We start from the raw sequence: 16,453 nt of genomic DNA on the forward strand, positions 1-16,453 counted from the left end.
TGCTGAAATTTTGATGCTTGTTGTAAAAATGTAGTATGTCACGGTCGGTGCCTTTGGTTTGAAACTTGTAACTTGAGACCTCAAATGGAAAATCATATTCATAAGACAAGATCATTGCAACAATTTGACATAGTAGAATGAGTTGATAATGCACACATGTATGTATTACATTACTTGGTTTGGTTAGGAAAACATTTATCCTCATTGATAGTTATTATTTCAACCTAAACCTAAACCTAATGGGATAAACACAAAAAGCATAAAAAATTAAAAAAAAAAAAAAAGTGGAAGCGGTTGAAATTATTGTATTAGGAAAGCACAAGTTCCAATTACAAATAATTGAAGAGGCAAGTACATATGAGATGAGATATGGTACTTTCAAATTATAAAAAAGGATTAATTAAGACTCCTGAATCTGTATATATATATATAAACATTCTTATGATGGAATGAATCAAGAAGAGTGAATCCTAACACTATCTTCTGAGTGTTTTGGCAATGGGAGGTGTCCCATTTCCTGCAAGCACTTAACTGTTTCATATAGGCTTTGCTTAACTGGTGTAAATTCCAATCCTATCTCCTTGAGCTTTTTGTTTGAGAATTTGTATGCTTTTGCTCTTGGGTTCTTCTCATCTGAACACCTGTACCATTTTTAACATTAACAATATTATCATTCTACCTCAATAACATCAAACTAAATACTATGGATTAGATCAAATAATAATAATAATAAAATCCAACTACCCTACTATGGAATATTCCTATGACTTGTCCAACTTCACAATCGACGCACATTAAAATAACAAAATTTAATAATTTGTGGTTGGAGGATGAACTATGTTCATTTAAGCCACATCGTACACACTCTCTAACTAATCCCTTGTCCCCTCTTCTAGAGAGTTAGCTAGGAATTCAAACATTTATTCTCATCAAAATTTAGCAATTATTGCATTAACATTTATTCTGTTACTAATTTCAACAATGGATAAATTATAATCATGGTAATAATTTGAAGAATGGATAATCATATTCTTTTATTCCTCGATAACTATAAAACTAAAAGAATGATTGAAAATTGAATTCTAATAATTATATTATGGGTAGAAAATGATTGAAAATTGAAAATTGAAAATATAAAATATGGAAAGCGATGTGGGACCAAAATGCACCTAACTAAATGAATCCATATTCTCAACTTGAATGTGGAATAGATAGAGGTTGAAATAACACCTCAAGCTTCTTTTTCGACAATGACATTTGGATTGGAGTAGGTAACTCCACTAATATTTTTCTTTAATTTTCCCAAACATATATTTCATCATTTCAAATAGGTGACCTATGTACCAAGTCAACAACTACCCCACCCCACCCCACACCACTACCATAAACAAAACAACATGCACCCATGTCTTTTTATTTATATACATCTATAATCCTATTGGCCCTAGCTTCCAATTTACAACTACTTATAACTTTAATTTGCTTAATGTAGATAGGATTGGGGATGGAGATGGAGATGGATCTCCTTCAATGGAAATCTCCATTTTCCATTTCTTATATTATAAATATGATTTTCTTTCGTGAAATTTAAAATTTACCATATAATATAATTAGGTAAATATAATCTATAAAAGTATTAGTATATTTGATATAAAAAAAAAAATGCATAAATCATAATACAAAATTCAACGTCTAAAAGAGCATATAGACTATACATCAATTCCTATTAGAATGAATTTCTATGGAGGACTATACGTCAAATACTATACATCTAATTTCTAGAAATTTTTCTCATTCCCTAATTTGCAAATTATTAACTTTTCTCAATTAATAATAATAATAAATAACAACCTCTCCCCCAACCAATAATAATAGTAAATAAAAGACAATGACTCATCATAATAGTGTCACAAATTATAATCTATATTATATATATATATATTTGTCGCATTCGTATTGGGATACACGATGGATATAGGTTTAAGTAATCCACCGAGCAATTGATTGGTAGGATTCCACGTCAATTGCAAAATGAAATGTTTAAGTGGAAAATTACAAAGGGATTAATAAAACAAAATAATTTTATATTTTTCTGAAAAATAAAATAAAAAAGTTAGCAGCACAGCAGCCACAACTCTTGAGTAATTTTATTCATATCTACGCTAGTCAAAGAACTATGTCAATATGCATATTTTCTAATAGTATATGTATATACAATTAGAGTCGTGTGCGTGCTACAACATTAATATAGAATATCAAAGCAGAAAGAACCAGTTCATGGAAAGTGAGATTTGTAACCAATCACTAACTTGCCAACTTTCCTTAACTACTTATATCATGCGCACACAATGTATTGAGTTAATTATTAATTAAAATTTGTCAATAATCAAATTTCCAAATAAGCAAAAGAAACTTACTTGGTAGGGATGGGATACTCAGGGAAGAACTTGGCAAGAATTTCGACGACCTCTCCACGGTGGAGTACCGTCTCGGCGCAAAGGTAGCGGCCAGAGGCAGAGGGTGTTTCATAAACAAGAATGTGGGCAAGTGCAACATCCTTAACATGAACATAAGCTTGAACAGAGTTGGCATAGGTCTTGGCTGAGCCAGTTAGGTACTTAAGGATGTGAATTATGCTCGCATTCACAGTTGATTGAAGAAGTGGTCCCAGCACTAAAACTGGGTTCACCACCACTAGGTCCACCCCTTTCTCCTTAGCCACCTCCCATGCCGCCTGCTCCGCCACCGCCTTTCCGTAGCAGTACCAATTCTGCATTTCATCAATCATATTATAACAAATATATAAATTTTAATTAAGGAAAATAATACATGTTGAATTTTATTGGTAAACGAAAGCAAGTAGACAGCAGTAAATATACGTTGGTTTTGGTATTACAGATCTTGACCACATGTATTTAGGACTGTAAATGAGTCGAGCCGTCATGAGCGGTTCGATGCGCGGCTCGATAAAAGCTCGACTCGACTCGTCTCGATTTGTAAATGAGCCGCTCGTGAGCATGATTTACTAGCTCGGTTCGTAAACGAACCGAGGTTGAACAGACCAAAGCTACCGAGCAGCTCGATTAGAATATTTATGGACAAACTTTAGTTTTGTAGAAAACTACATAGTTTTGTGTTATCATTTGCTATTAGATGAGTTTGTTTACAAATATAATAAATGAGTAATAGATGAACTATCTGTAAACATCTTGTTTATCTATACACGAACTTTGTTTGTGATCATGTTTCTCTGTACATAATTAAAGAGCTATTTGCGAGCAAACTTCATAAGAGCTCATTAATTTTATAGCTATCAGAGCTTCGGCTCGGCTCGATTACAGCCCATGCTAAGACTACTCAACGCAGGACAGGACAGGAAAGGGGTCTCAATTCAAAGATAGCCAAACAACTTCCTCTCAGTCAACAATTAAATATATGTTCATTTATTCAATAATTAAATGAAGAAAGCAAAGTAAATGAATGAGTAAACCTTGGTGTTTTTGCAGAATTCAAGATCACTCCAGCAAGATTCATCCACAGTAGCATCAGGATGCCTATGCGGATCCATATAAACCGCACCGATTGAAGATGTGAAAACTACCCGCCGGACTTTGGCTTCCGCTGCTGCAATTATCACATTCTTTGTCCCATTCACTGCAGGCTCCACCATTTGCTCCTACAAATTTTTTATTCCTCAACTCTTCAAATCATGTCTTTTCAGATTTTAAAACATCACATCAGCTAAAATGTTTTAATTTTTTCAAACATAATCTTAACATTTACAAGTGAACCAATTTTACCTTTAATCCAATTTTCAATTATTATTAACCAAACACTGTACAGTCTGGTTATCAAGGACCTTTTCATGATTTGTTCGCGTTTGAATTTTGGGCTAAGTACAAGGTCAACAAATGCATTAGGCCAAGTTAATAAACCATTTGAAGCCATGATCGTTATCCATGGAGAAAGAATCCCAATCAAATCCAAATATTGGAAGAAAATCAGAAAAAGGAAGAACAAGTTTGACCAGAAACAGCAGATTAGAAGTTAAAAACAACAAAAATAAATGAACAAATTCGAGGACCACGTAATGATGAGATGACGAAAAATCCATGGCTAAGGTACACGGAACGACGGCGTAGGAAGCTTGGGGCACGCTAGGGATTTTAGGCTGCGGGAGAAATCGCAGGGGCTACGATTGAGGGTAGAGGAGATTGAGATTTTAGGTACCTAATTTGTTTCTTTTTTTCTGTTTTTCTAAAGTGAAATGACGCGTTCTGAACGTAAACGACGTGGTTTCTTTTTCATTAAAAAAAAAAGAAAGAATTCAGTTCACCTTCAGGAGCGTTTGGTTCACATGAGGTAAAGGAAAAGGAATGAAGAAGGGAAACCAAAGGAAAGGAAATGAATAAGCATTGAACTTTCAGATTTCTAGAATTTCAAAAAATTCTTGAACTTCTGGAAATTTTGGAACTTGAATTTAAAATTTTTGAAATTCTGGAATTTTTAAAATTTCAGAATCTGAAAATTCTGAAATTTCAAAAATTCTGGAATTTTAGAAATGCTGAAATTCCAGATATTCTGAAATTCTAGAAATTTTGGAAGTTCAAAAAATTCTGGAATTTTGAAAATTCTAGAATTTCAGAAATTCTAGAATTCCACAATCCAGAAATTCTGGAATTTCGAAAATTCTAAAATTTTTAAAATTCTGAAATTCTGAAATTCTGAAATTTTAGAAATTCAAGAAATTTTGGACTTATTGAAAATTCTGAAATTTCAAAAATTTCAGAAATTCAGAAATTCAGAAATTTCATAAATTTCAGAGATTTGTGGTTCGATAAAATAAAAAGAACAAAAAAATTGGGAAAGGGAATCTAATTCCCTATAAGATTTGGGGTAATGGGTTAACCTAAAGTGTGGTAATCCTATAATCTAAAATGGGTAAAGGGAATGAATTTTTTTGTTAAACAAATAAGAACAAAGGGAATGAAACCCTCCCACTCCCACTCCCATTCCCATTTTTAAAGCCCCCGAACCAAACGCCCCCTCAAGCTATTGCTTTGGTACATCGCTGCTAATCTAAGCCCTAAAAATCCAAACCAGGCCAGTGGCTAACAACGGGGCTAATATAATATAGATATTAAAGAATTAAAGAGCAATTAATTATCTCTCACTTTTGATGTGAAACATCAAAAGTATTAAAGAGCAACTATAAGACAAAATTGAGAGGTTAAAATTAAATTATCCTTATTATTTCATAAAAAATTAAAATTGCTTAATCCATAAACTTAATTGTAATTGATTCTAAATATTTAATACAAATTTTAAATTCCAAAATACTTTCTAAATCTGAATATAAGTAGATTTTATTGAAAATTTGATAAACAAAATCAATGAAGTTTAGATTTTTTTTATTAAATTTTTAAGTCTCAATTATATTTTATAAACTAAAAAACAAAGTTAATTTTTAATTTTTATTTACATTACTTCATTTTTCTTTAAACTCCGCCTGTGAGGGTCACTTGGTGGCCTTTACAGCCGGTCCCAAGCCCGGACAAAGGAGAAGGGTTGCGGTAGGTTTGTGGCGGCCAGCGTAAAACTTAGTCACATCTTATGACATGAACCATAATATAAATACCGTTGGGGCGTTCCCTACTCAGCGACGCGCTGCACTTCCTAGACCCGGGTGTAGTGATAAATGTGCAAGGGTTGCTAGGTCGTCGCCCCGAAGCGGCGCGCCACCCCAGGACCCGGGGGTGGTGTCAAATATGCAAGGGTTGCGGGTAAATAAGCTAGTCCACGGTAATGGTAGGGGTAGGGGTAAGGGTAGTAAGTTACGCTTTGGGACATGGAACATAGGTTCTTTGACAGGAAGATTAGCTGAAATTGTAGATGTTATGAAGAGGAGGAGAATAAATATATTATGCCTACAAGAAACCAAGTGGGTTGGAGCCAAGGCTAGAGAGATAGCTCCTTGGGGTTATAAGCTTTGGTACTCAGGAAAGGATAAGGGTAGAAATGGAGTAGGTATTCTTATTGATAGGGAGTATATTGATGAGGTAGTAGCGGTGTCTAGGAAGAGCGATAGAATTATGAGTGTTAAGCTAGTGATAGGGGATGAGGTTGTGAATGTCATTAGTGCATATGCGCCACAAATAGGATTAGATGTGTCTATAAGACAAGCTTTTTGGGATGACTTAGAGGAAGTGGTGCAACAGGTTCCTAGGGATGAAAAAATGGTACTAGGGGGTGATCTCAATGGACACGTGGGTTCTAGGCGAGATGGGTTTGAGAGTGTTCATGGAGGGTATGGTTTTGGAGATAAGAATGAAGCAGGAAATGATATTTTGGAATTCGCATCAGCCTATGACTTGAGTATCATGAACACATGGTTTATGAAGAGAACATCCCACTTAGTGACTTATCGGAGTGGCGGTAATGCGAGCCAAATTGACTTCTTCTTAGTAAGGAGTGCTTGGAGAAAGAGTTATATTGATTATAAGGTGATCCCTGGTGAGAGTACGACAACCCAACATAGAGTAGTGGTGCTAGATTTTCGAAGTAGGAAATGTATAAGAAAACAAACACCTCAAGTAGAGACTAAGATTAAGTGGTGGAAATTGCAAGAGGAGAATCAACAAAAATTTGTGGATGAGATGACCAAAAAAGATATTTGGACTTGCAATATGGATTCAGATATAGATTCGATATGGAATAAGATGGAGCATAGTATAAGGGAAGTAGCGAAGGAAGTTCTAGGGGAATCTAAAGGTAGCATGCCACCGGGTAAGGACACATCTTGGTGGACAGAAGAAGTACGACAAGCAGTAAAGAGTAAGAGAGAATCCTATAAACTATTGGGGAAATGTAGGAGTGACGAGAACTACGAAAAATACAAAGAGGCTAAAAGGGAAGTAAAGAAGGTCATACGAGATGCTAGAGCAAAGGTGAATCGGGATCTGTATACAAGATTGGATACGAAAGAAGGGGAAAGAGACATATATAGAATTGCTCGGATGAGAGATAGGAAGACGCGAGATCTCGGAAAAGTTAAATGTGTGAAGGATGTGGACCAGAAAGTCCTAGTTGGAGATAAGGATATCAAGGAACGATGGAGGTCCTATTTTGATGACTTATTTAATGGAGATCGCCAACAAGATGTTGGAGATATAAGTATCCATCACGATATGATAAATCATGAATGCCTGCGGAGAATTCAAAAGGGTGAAGTCAAAATGGCATTAAGTAAGATGAAGTTGAAGAAAGCAGTAGGACCTGATGGCATCCCTATTGAGATTTGGAGATGTTTGGGAGAAAGAGGAATCGAATGGTTGACGACGTTCTTCAACAAAATTTGGAGAAACAATAAGATGCCATCAGAATGGAGGAAAAGTACCTTAATCCCTTTGTATAAGAACAAAGGCGATGTCCAAGATTGTGCCAACTATCGGGGAATCAAATTAATGAGTCACACTATGAAACTTTGGGAGCGAGTGATTGAACAAAGGCTAAGGAGGACGGTGAAGATCTCGGAAAACCAGTTTGGCTTTATGCCGGGAAGATCAACTATGGAAGCCATCCATCTAATGAGACAATTAATGGAGCACTATCGAAATAAGAAGAAAGACTTGCATATGGTTTTCATTGACTTGGAGAAAGCATATGATAAGGTACCAAGGGAAGTACTTTGGTGGGCCTTGATAAGGAAAGGCATTTCGCGGAAATATATTGACATCATAAAGGACATGTATGAGGGAGTATGCACGAGTGTACGTACTAGTGTTGGGAAAACTGAAGAGTTTCCTATTACGATTGGAGTGCATCAAGGTTCCGCACTAAGCCCATTTCTTTTTGCCATCGTTATGGATGAACTAACAAGTTCACTTCAAGATGGTATACCATGGTGCATGCTGTTTGCAGATGATATTGTGTTGGTTGATGAGACGAAAGAAGGAGTGGAGATGAAGTTGGAACTATGGAGGCAAACTCTAGAATCTAGAGGCTTTAAGTTGAGTCGAAGTAAGACAGAATATTTGGAGTGTAAGTTTAGCGGCCGTAGGAGTAGGGAGGCAGGGACAATCACCCTAGATGGGAGAGTTGTTCAGGCCTCGGATTGCTTCCGGTATTTAGGATCTATTATCCAAACGGATGGAGAAGTAGATGGAGATGTTGCCCATAGGATTAAAGCTGGTTGGTCGAAGTGGAAGAGTGCTACGGGTTTCCTTTGTGATTCCGGCATGCCTAATAGATTGAAGGGAAAATTCTACCGGACGGCAATTAGACCAGCATTGTTATATGGTACGGAGTGTTGGGCAGTGAAACACTGCCACATCCATAAGATGTCGGTGGCGGAGATGCGTATGTTGAGATGGATGTGTGGTCACACGAGAAAGGACCGAGTGCGTAATGAAATAATTAGGACAAAAGTAGGGGTTACATCTATTGAGAATAAAATGAGAGAAAACCGACTAAGGTGGTTTGGCCATGTGAGACGTAGAGCGCTTGATGCGCCGGTTAGGAGAACCGAAGAGTGGCAAAGGGATGTAGTGGTGAGGGGTAGGGGAAGACCTAAGCAAACTTGGAGGAGGGTGATCGAGAGTGATATGAGTTTATTGGGAATTGAGGAAAATATGGTAGTGGATAGGATGGAGTGGAGGGAGCGAATCTGTGTCGCTGACACGACTTGATTTTCACGGTTTTATATGATGGTTCATGTTAGCCGACCCCGAATCATTTCGGGACTAAGGCTTTGTTGTTGTTGTACTTCATTTTTCTTTACATTATATTCTTTAACTCTTATCATATTAACCACCAATTTACATTACTTCATTTTTCTTTACATTATATTCTTTAACTCTTATCATATTAACCACCAAACTTTCACATAATGGTAAAATATCTAGAAACTACGATTGAGAATTGAATATTTCCTAATAAGACTAAAAACGATCTATAAATGTAAATAAGATTTCCTTCAAACCCATCTATTATAAAATTTAATTTAATTTTGTTATTTTTTAAGGATTTTGTTTTGTTATTTTTTTTTAAAAAGATTAGTTTAATTTAATCACGGCAAATTTAGCCTTCTCTCCTAGAGGATAGGATTGGAGTCAGCCTTCCTAGACTGATCCCGGTGTAGGTTTTTTGTTGGTTTTGTTTTTTTCCTTTCCTTTCTTACCAAAAAAAAAAATCACGGCAAATTTAATTATTTATTTAGCTATTTCCACGTACTTTCTATCGGATTATAAATTAAGAATAATTTCAAAAATAACTAAATAGAATTTTTAGATTGAAAATATCGATTTGACTATTAATTACGTGAAAATAAAAAAAAATCAATAAATTAATTATATTTTAAATAACTTTAATTTTTTAACTTTTTAATTTGAAGTCATTTACCTATTATTTATAGAAAACAAAAAGTTACTTTTTAAAAGGAGAAAACATTAAAAATAATAATTTTAGAAAATTGAAAACATTATTCATAAACATAGTAGTAAATAAATTTAATTCATAAAACTTTCTATTTTAATAAAAGGGCGGCCCGGTCGCATTACGCGTCCCCGCTGAGCGAGGGTCCGGGGAGGGGTCCCACCACAAGGGTGTATTGGGGGCAAGCCTTCCCTTGCCAATTTAATTGGCAAGAGGCCGCTCCTAAGACTCGAACCCGTGACCTCTGGTCACACGGCAACAACGTTTTACCGTTGCGCCAAGGCTCGCCCTCTAAAACTTTCTATTTTAATAGTATAGGAAAATTCATAGTATCAATATAAAAGTAATGAGTTTTACTAACAACAAAGAGTAGTAGTAGTCCATCTATTTTAAAATAATTACTAATTTGATCAAATTTTTTTATTTCATATTATTTATGTGGTTTAGTTTTTTAATACATTTTTTTCTTGTTTTATTTTTAGTAATGAGTTTTTTTTTTTTGGTAGAAATTTTTAGTAATGAGTTTAATATTAATTATAATTTTTTATTATTTAAAATTTTAATATACAGAAAATGATTCAATTTAATAAGTGACACAGTAAATAAGGATTATTAATAAAAAGAAATAAATAGTAAAGTATTTAATATAAATCAATTATTTTCTATTTGATCAAATGTCACAGTTATTTTGAAAGGGGTGGAGTACTATTTATACATTAAAAAACACATAAACCTATTTTCAAATATGGATTATTTTGTTAAAAAAACAAAGGTATGGATTAGTTTTCAAATTATTTCTGTAAAAGTAATATGTTATTTTTTTCTGGAAGTTATAGGTAAAGTGGTCCTCCGTGGCAAAAAAAAAAAATAGAAAAAAAAAGATAATGCAAAGTTGATAACTGTAGGGGGACCCACGAAACCTGAGTGGTTTTGCTTTCCGTCAACCAAACGGAAAGTTGGAGAGAAAAGAAGAAAGAAAAGGAAAAGGAGAAGGAACATACTGGATCATCGGTAACGGGAGAAGCAGTATGAAAAACACCATCGCAACCGTTAATGGCATCCTGGAGGCTAAGGAAATCGAGAAGATCAGCTCTGCATAAAGTTAATCTCTCCTTGGCACCATCAAGACCTCTCAAATGACCATTCTTAGGATCATCTACATCCACAAATAACAAACATAAATCAGTTACTGTCTTTCGGAAACGGAATCAGAATCGGAAATGGAATATAATAATAATTAGATCACATATCGAGATACCTGGATTCCTGACGGTTCCTCTAACAGAATATCCTCTCTCGAGAAGCAACTTTACGATCCAGGAAGCAATGAAACCTCCGGCGCCGGTGACGCAGACTGTTTGGCCGTGGCCGGGAAGTGAAGATGTGTCAGCAGGCATGATTTTGTTTGGTATGGAATGGAAGGAAGGGCACGAATTTTATAATAAAGTTGGTATTAGTGCATATCTATATTTATAAGATAGAGTATGGGAGAGCCTACCACATATACACGCGTTCAGTTTCACCTACCCCCGATATTGCCCTTTTTACTTTTGAATCATTACTGTACTATATTCTTTTTTTATTCCAATTTTCTTTTTATTACTCATTCTGTAATAAACTAAATATTATGGTAAATGATTCCAAAAAAAAAAAAAAAATTGGTAAATCACACCTACCGTCACTCACCTTTACTCGTTTTTTACCTTTTTAACGTGAAATTGGCATTCCAAAAAAGTATGATGGAATGCCGGCTCTGTTTTTCTCGTCTTTTTGGGATATTGTTGGCAGAGAGGTAACGGACACTGTGCTGAATATTTTGAACGGTATGAATTTTCCTCCTAACTTCAATCATACTTTTATTACTCTCATTCCTAAGGTTAAATCTCCTTGTTCTATGAAAGATCTTAGACCTATTAGTTTGTGTAATGTCATCTACAAGTTGGTGTCTAAAGTGTTGGCTAACCGCATTAAGGGTTTGTTGGATAAAGTGATTAGCCAAACACAGTGTGCGTTTGTCCCGGGTCGGCTCATTATGGATAATGCACTTATTGCGTTTGAGATGTTTCATTCTATGAAGTATAAGTATTATGGGAGGAAGGGTTATTGTGCGTTGAAACTTGATATGAGCAAGGCGTATGATAGGGTTGAGTGGGGATTTGTGGAGATGGTGATGAAGAGGATGGGGTTTCCGTGTAAGTTTGTGGATATGGTGCTAAAGTATGTTTCTTTGGCTTCTTTTTCATTTCTTATCAATGGGGAGCCTAAAGGGATGGTCATTCCTAGTAGGGGACTCCGTCAAGGGGATCCCATTTCTCCTTATTTGTTTTTAATATGTGCGGAAGGGTTTTCATCTTTGATTAAGAAGGCTGAAGTTGATAGAAGTTTACATGGATTTAGGCTTGGGTTGGGGGGTCCTATGATTACTCACCTATTTTTTTGCGGATGATTCGTTGGTTTTCTTTAGAGCTTCGTTTGAGGAAATGATGGTCGTGAAGAGAATTTTGGCTCTTTATGGGGGTGCGTCGGGGCAATATGTAAATTTTGACAAATCTGAAATTAGTTTTAGTTCCAATTTAGATAAGGACTTTAAGGAGGGTCTAAGATGTTTTATGGGTGTTCGGGCTGTTAATGCGTTTTCGAAATGTTTGGGTCTTCCGACTATTCTGGGGAGGTCTAAAAAGGTTATTTTTAAATATCTTAGAGATCGTTTGTATAAGAGAGTTAATGGGTGGAATGAGTGCTTCCTTTCGAGAGGGGGTAAAGAGGTGTTGATTAAAGCGGTTGCTTTTGCTATTCCACAATATGTGATGAGCTGTTTTTTGGTACCAAAGACCCTTTGTGATGAGATGCAAGCGATTATTGCGAGTTATTGGTGGGGGGAGGTTGGTTGTAAACGAAAAATTCATTGGGCTCGGTGGAATAAATTGTGTGTAAGTAAGGAGTGTGGTGGGTTGGGGTTCTGACATTTATTCTCTTTCAATCAGGCTTTATTGGTTAAACAGCTATGGAGGATTATTGAGAGTCCGGATTCTCTTTGTGCACAGGTTTTTCGGTCTAAGTATGTTCGGGGGATGACTTGGGATACGGTGTCGGGAAGGGCATCTGATAGCTTTGTGTGGCGATCATTGCTTAGTGTTCGTCCAATTTTGTTTCAAGGAGGGATGTGGAGGGTTGGTGATGGTTCGTCTATTAATTTGGGTACGGATAGGTGGGTGTCGGGTTTGCCGTGTGGGCGGCCGTTGGTGTTTAAATGTATTCCTCCGACTTGGTGGGTAAATTCTTTGATTATGGATGGGGTGGGGTTGTGGAATCGGGCGGTGGTGAATAGATGTTTTTATAAGACGATGCGGAGGCAATTTTATGTCTTCCTATTAGTAGGGCTGCTGCTGATAAAATTTTTTGGCCTCCCTCTCGTGATGGTCGATACGAGGTTAAATCGGGGTATTTGGTAGCACTGTCGAGGAATCGTTTGTTTGATGATATGCCGGGTGGGTCAAATGGTCCTCGTCGGTTTTGGAAGCATTTATGGAAGCTTAAATTGCCACTAAAAGTTGAACATTTGGTTTGGGCATGTTGTCATGGTTTTTTGCCTAGTGGGGATAAGCTTGCTCGTATGAATATTCCGGTTTCTGGTTTTTATGGGTTTTGTGGGCGAGATTGTGTGTCATTGGTGCATCTTATGAAATATTGTATGGTTACTCGAAGAAGGTGGAAGTTGGGTGGGTTTGCTGTCAAAGTTTATTTGATTGAAGGGGAGTCATGTTTAGATTGGTTTGAGGCTGTTTATTTGGCTTTGCCTATTGTGGAATTTGCTCGGTTCTGTGCTTTTGTGTGGATGATTTGGTTCGATCACAATCGAGTTAATCACAGTGATCAATCTCTTGATGACCGAGCTTTTTTAGCAGGTGTTCCTGGTGCGGTGGATGCGGTGGGTATGAGGTGTGGGTCGGTTGATGGTGGGCGTGTTGATGTGTGCAGATGGAAGGCGCCAGATTTCCTGTATGTTAAGTTGAATTGTGATGCTGCGTGTTTTGCAGATGATGGGCGGGGGTGTGCGGGCTTTCTGGGTAGGGGTTATGATGGTTCCGTGGTGATGGGCGGGACGTGTCCCCTAGGGCGGTGCTGGTCTACCCTCCATGCCGAGCTGCTATCAATTTTTAATGGCTTGGTTTATGCTAGGTGGTGAGGGATTGAGAGGATCATTGTTTCTTCGGATTGTCTAGTAGCCGTTGAGGCGATTTTGGCTGCTAGAGATTCGAGTTATATGGATGTCGTGGTAAAATCGATTCGGACTATTACGAGTTCTTTTGTTGAGTCGAGTTTTATCTTTGAAGGTCGGGCTATGAATATAGCTGCTCATGAACTCGCTAAGTGGGGTTCTAGATTAGTTGATCCTGGTTTTTTTAGGTCCGAGTTTCCTGGTTTTCTATCGGCTTGTATTGAATTTGATCGAGGTTCTTAAATACAAGTTTGATGTTTTAATCAAAAAAAAAAACTAAATATTATGGTAAATGATTCCAAAAAAAATATTTTGGTAAATCACACCTACCGTCACTCACCTTTACTCGTTTTTTACCTTTTTAACATGAAAATCACTATTTATTCAAAAACACATGGGGTACGCATACTTCTCATGTCAGCAGATCTTCAATACTAACACACCACGCTCGTGAAGGAGAGAGTTAATACGAAAATTCTTATCCAATCAGCTGTCTCGTTTTCTTTATGAAAATAATGGAGATCCTTCATATCTCAACTCTCGTGTAATAAATTCTTGCACTCTTCAATAATCCAAAAATATTGATAGAGGAATCCTAAGAGCTTTGAACAAGTTGAATAACAACTTAAGAATCAAGTTTGATAATCACCTTTCGATACCCCAACTAGCTCTAACCCATAATACAAACCCCATAGCTCAGCAAGCATAGTTGTGCAAATATCTAAGTTACTAGAAAAACCACAAAGCCACGCCCATTACAATCACGGATCAAACCCCTAATAGAGACAAAACTCGGTGATATCATGCTAAATGATGTCACGTGCATGACGTCAGCGTCATTCTCATTACGGCCTAACTTCAAGTAATAAAGGTCTCAAACACGTCTATGACGGCCCATCACCCACTTCAACAGCCCAAACACGTCTATAGCGACCCAAGCCCAACGAATAGCAACCCAACCCGGCTAGCGGAGTTCTAACCTCCAAACATAAAGGAATCTTATGTACTCCTATGAGACAAAGGATTCCTCTCATGATTCAGACACCTTAAGGAATTAGGAATCCTAGCTCCATAAGGATTTCTAAGAAGGTGACAGCCTTAAACCCTAATCGAACATTATAAATAGACAGGTATAAACATAAGGTTCGATATATTAACTACTATCTCATAACTAGTTCATATCCTTCCATACGGTCCTAATCATAAACTGACTTAGGCATCAGAGCGGGTTTACCGGACTTTAGCCCCCGTCTGACATGGATACTGTTTTGTAGGTCCACAACGACGTTAGATCATCATTGCCGTTTGGACACATAAGCCAGATCAGCTAACAAGTTATCATTGGTGCGGTGAGCGTAGTCTCTGACCCGTCTGACCTGCATAATGTATTAAATACAAATTTAATAAGTTATGATTTCAATGCACTTTGTATTTATTCAAATGCATTAATTATAATTCATGTTATAGAATTAATTCAGAATTAATTTCTTGATACTTTTAACCCCCGAGAAAAGGGAATTATATGTGCTCTTAATGCAGATAATAAACAGAATGAACGTTTTGCACAGACACAGTTTGTCCAAATCAAAGAATCAACTGATATGCCGCCAGATGGATTAGAAAATCAAAATAACGGCAGGCCGATCGAGACGGGTCGTTAAATCTACTCAAGTACCTTTTGAACTAGGTCAAACAGGTTCTAATCATCTCAGAACCTCATGGACCAGGTATTATAAAGTTTGCCCAGTTCTCAGAACCTCATGGACGAGGTATTATAAAGTCCAACTCTCCATTCCATTACATGTCAAAGTCACCCATTTCCTCGCCAATAATGAGGATCGTGTAGCAGGAGGCATATTTTCACTACCTCGTCATTCTCAATTGGGAGGAAAAATATTTTGTTTAATAAAAAAATCGATTGACGAAAGATGAGAGTAACGTGAAAATATGTCGTGAAAGGACAAGCCAACTGCTCATGTATGATTTTCTTTTTCCTCTCCCCGTGCTCTTTTCGACTAAGCAATTTTTCACCAAGGTCATAGTTGATGCCTTAGCTCCAAAATAACGCTTAATCGGGAGGCAGTCTTTGAGCATGGACTTTTTTCGGCCCTAGTGATGAGCCTATGTTACATTCTTGCTAACAGTTTTGTGTAGATGGGCTTTTACGTGACATTGTACGAGATACGAGCTAAGACCTAGACCCCGTTTTTTATATTCTTTTAACTTATTTTACCCAGATCTATTTAAATTCTATTGTTCTGGATTTAAAAATTCCCACTTGTCACGTTGGTCTTTGATCAGCTACCAAGACCCCGAACGGAGACCCTAGTCACCGATCGATGACCTTTGACAGTTTTCGAGCAGTTTTCAGTCAGTTTTCTAGTAGTTTTTGCCTCATTTCCATTACTTAAGTGGAAATTAACTGGCAGAGTTAGAGGGGAAATAACAGTTTTTTATCAAAGAAAAAGAAATTACGAGAAAAGAGAGAAACTAAGTGAAACTTAGTGAAAGTGAGTGAAAGAATAGGGTTTTCCACAAATCTTGCCCAATTTAACCACGTCTGAAGGTTCCAACACCCAATTCAAGCATCTTTTTAGAGTTATATAGCCGGAAATCACGTTTATCACAACTATTTTTGCTATATTTCAATTCTTAAGTCATTAAACTTATAGAATCGCCCTTTTTGGGTTCACAACCTTCCATTTCTTGGTGCATTTTGGTCTAAGTACGTGAAATTTGATTTTTTGATCTTGCTGCTTCAAGTCTCTAACTCGTGTTTGTCGGTCTTCCACACACAATAAA

The 16,453-nt window shown here is 36.7% G+C and overlaps 1 protein-coding gene across 1 annotated transcript; it reads right to left on the minus strand.

Moving 5' to 3' along the window:
• Positions 1–281: 281 nt before the first annotated feature.
• Positions 282–10,878, minus strand: LOC136222174 (cinnamoyl-CoA reductase 1). The gene is made up of 5 exons (XM_066009685.1): positions 10,691–10,878; positions 10,434–10,588; positions 3,491–3,676; positions 2,418–2,770; positions 282–641 (listed from the first exon to the last, which is right to left on the minus strand). Exons 1-5 carry the CDS (start codon positions 10,827–10,829, stop codon positions 455–457), a joined length of 1,020 nt encoding a protein of 339 aa, XP_065865757.1. The 5' UTR covers positions 10,830–10,878; the 3' UTR covers positions 282–454.
• Between the last annotated feature and the right edge of the window lie 5,575 nt (positions 10,879–16,453).

The sequence above is a fragment of the Euphorbia lathyris genome, chromosome 3, assembly GCF_963576675.1.
Source record: "Euphorbia lathyris chromosome 3, ddEupLath1.1, whole genome shotgun sequence".
In the NCBI taxonomy this organism is placed as follows: Eukaryota; Viridiplantae; Streptophyta; class Magnoliopsida; order Malpighiales; family Euphorbiaceae; genus Euphorbia; species Euphorbia lathyris.

Excerpts from the sequence above, each read along its gene's own strand:
- LOC136222174 (XM_066009685.1), bottom strand. The coding sequence starts at position 10,829 with ATGCCTGCTGACACATCTTCACTTCCCGGCCACGGCCAAACAGTCTGC. Across the intron at positions 10,589-10,690 it reads AGGAACCGTCAGGAATCCAG|ATGATCCTAAGAATGGTCAT; the intron begins GTATCTCGATAT and ends TTGTGGATGTAG. Across the intron at positions 642-2,417 it reads GAGTATCCCATCCCTACCAA|GTGTTCAGATGAGAAGAACC; the intron begins GTAAGTTTCTTT and ends AAAATGGTACAG.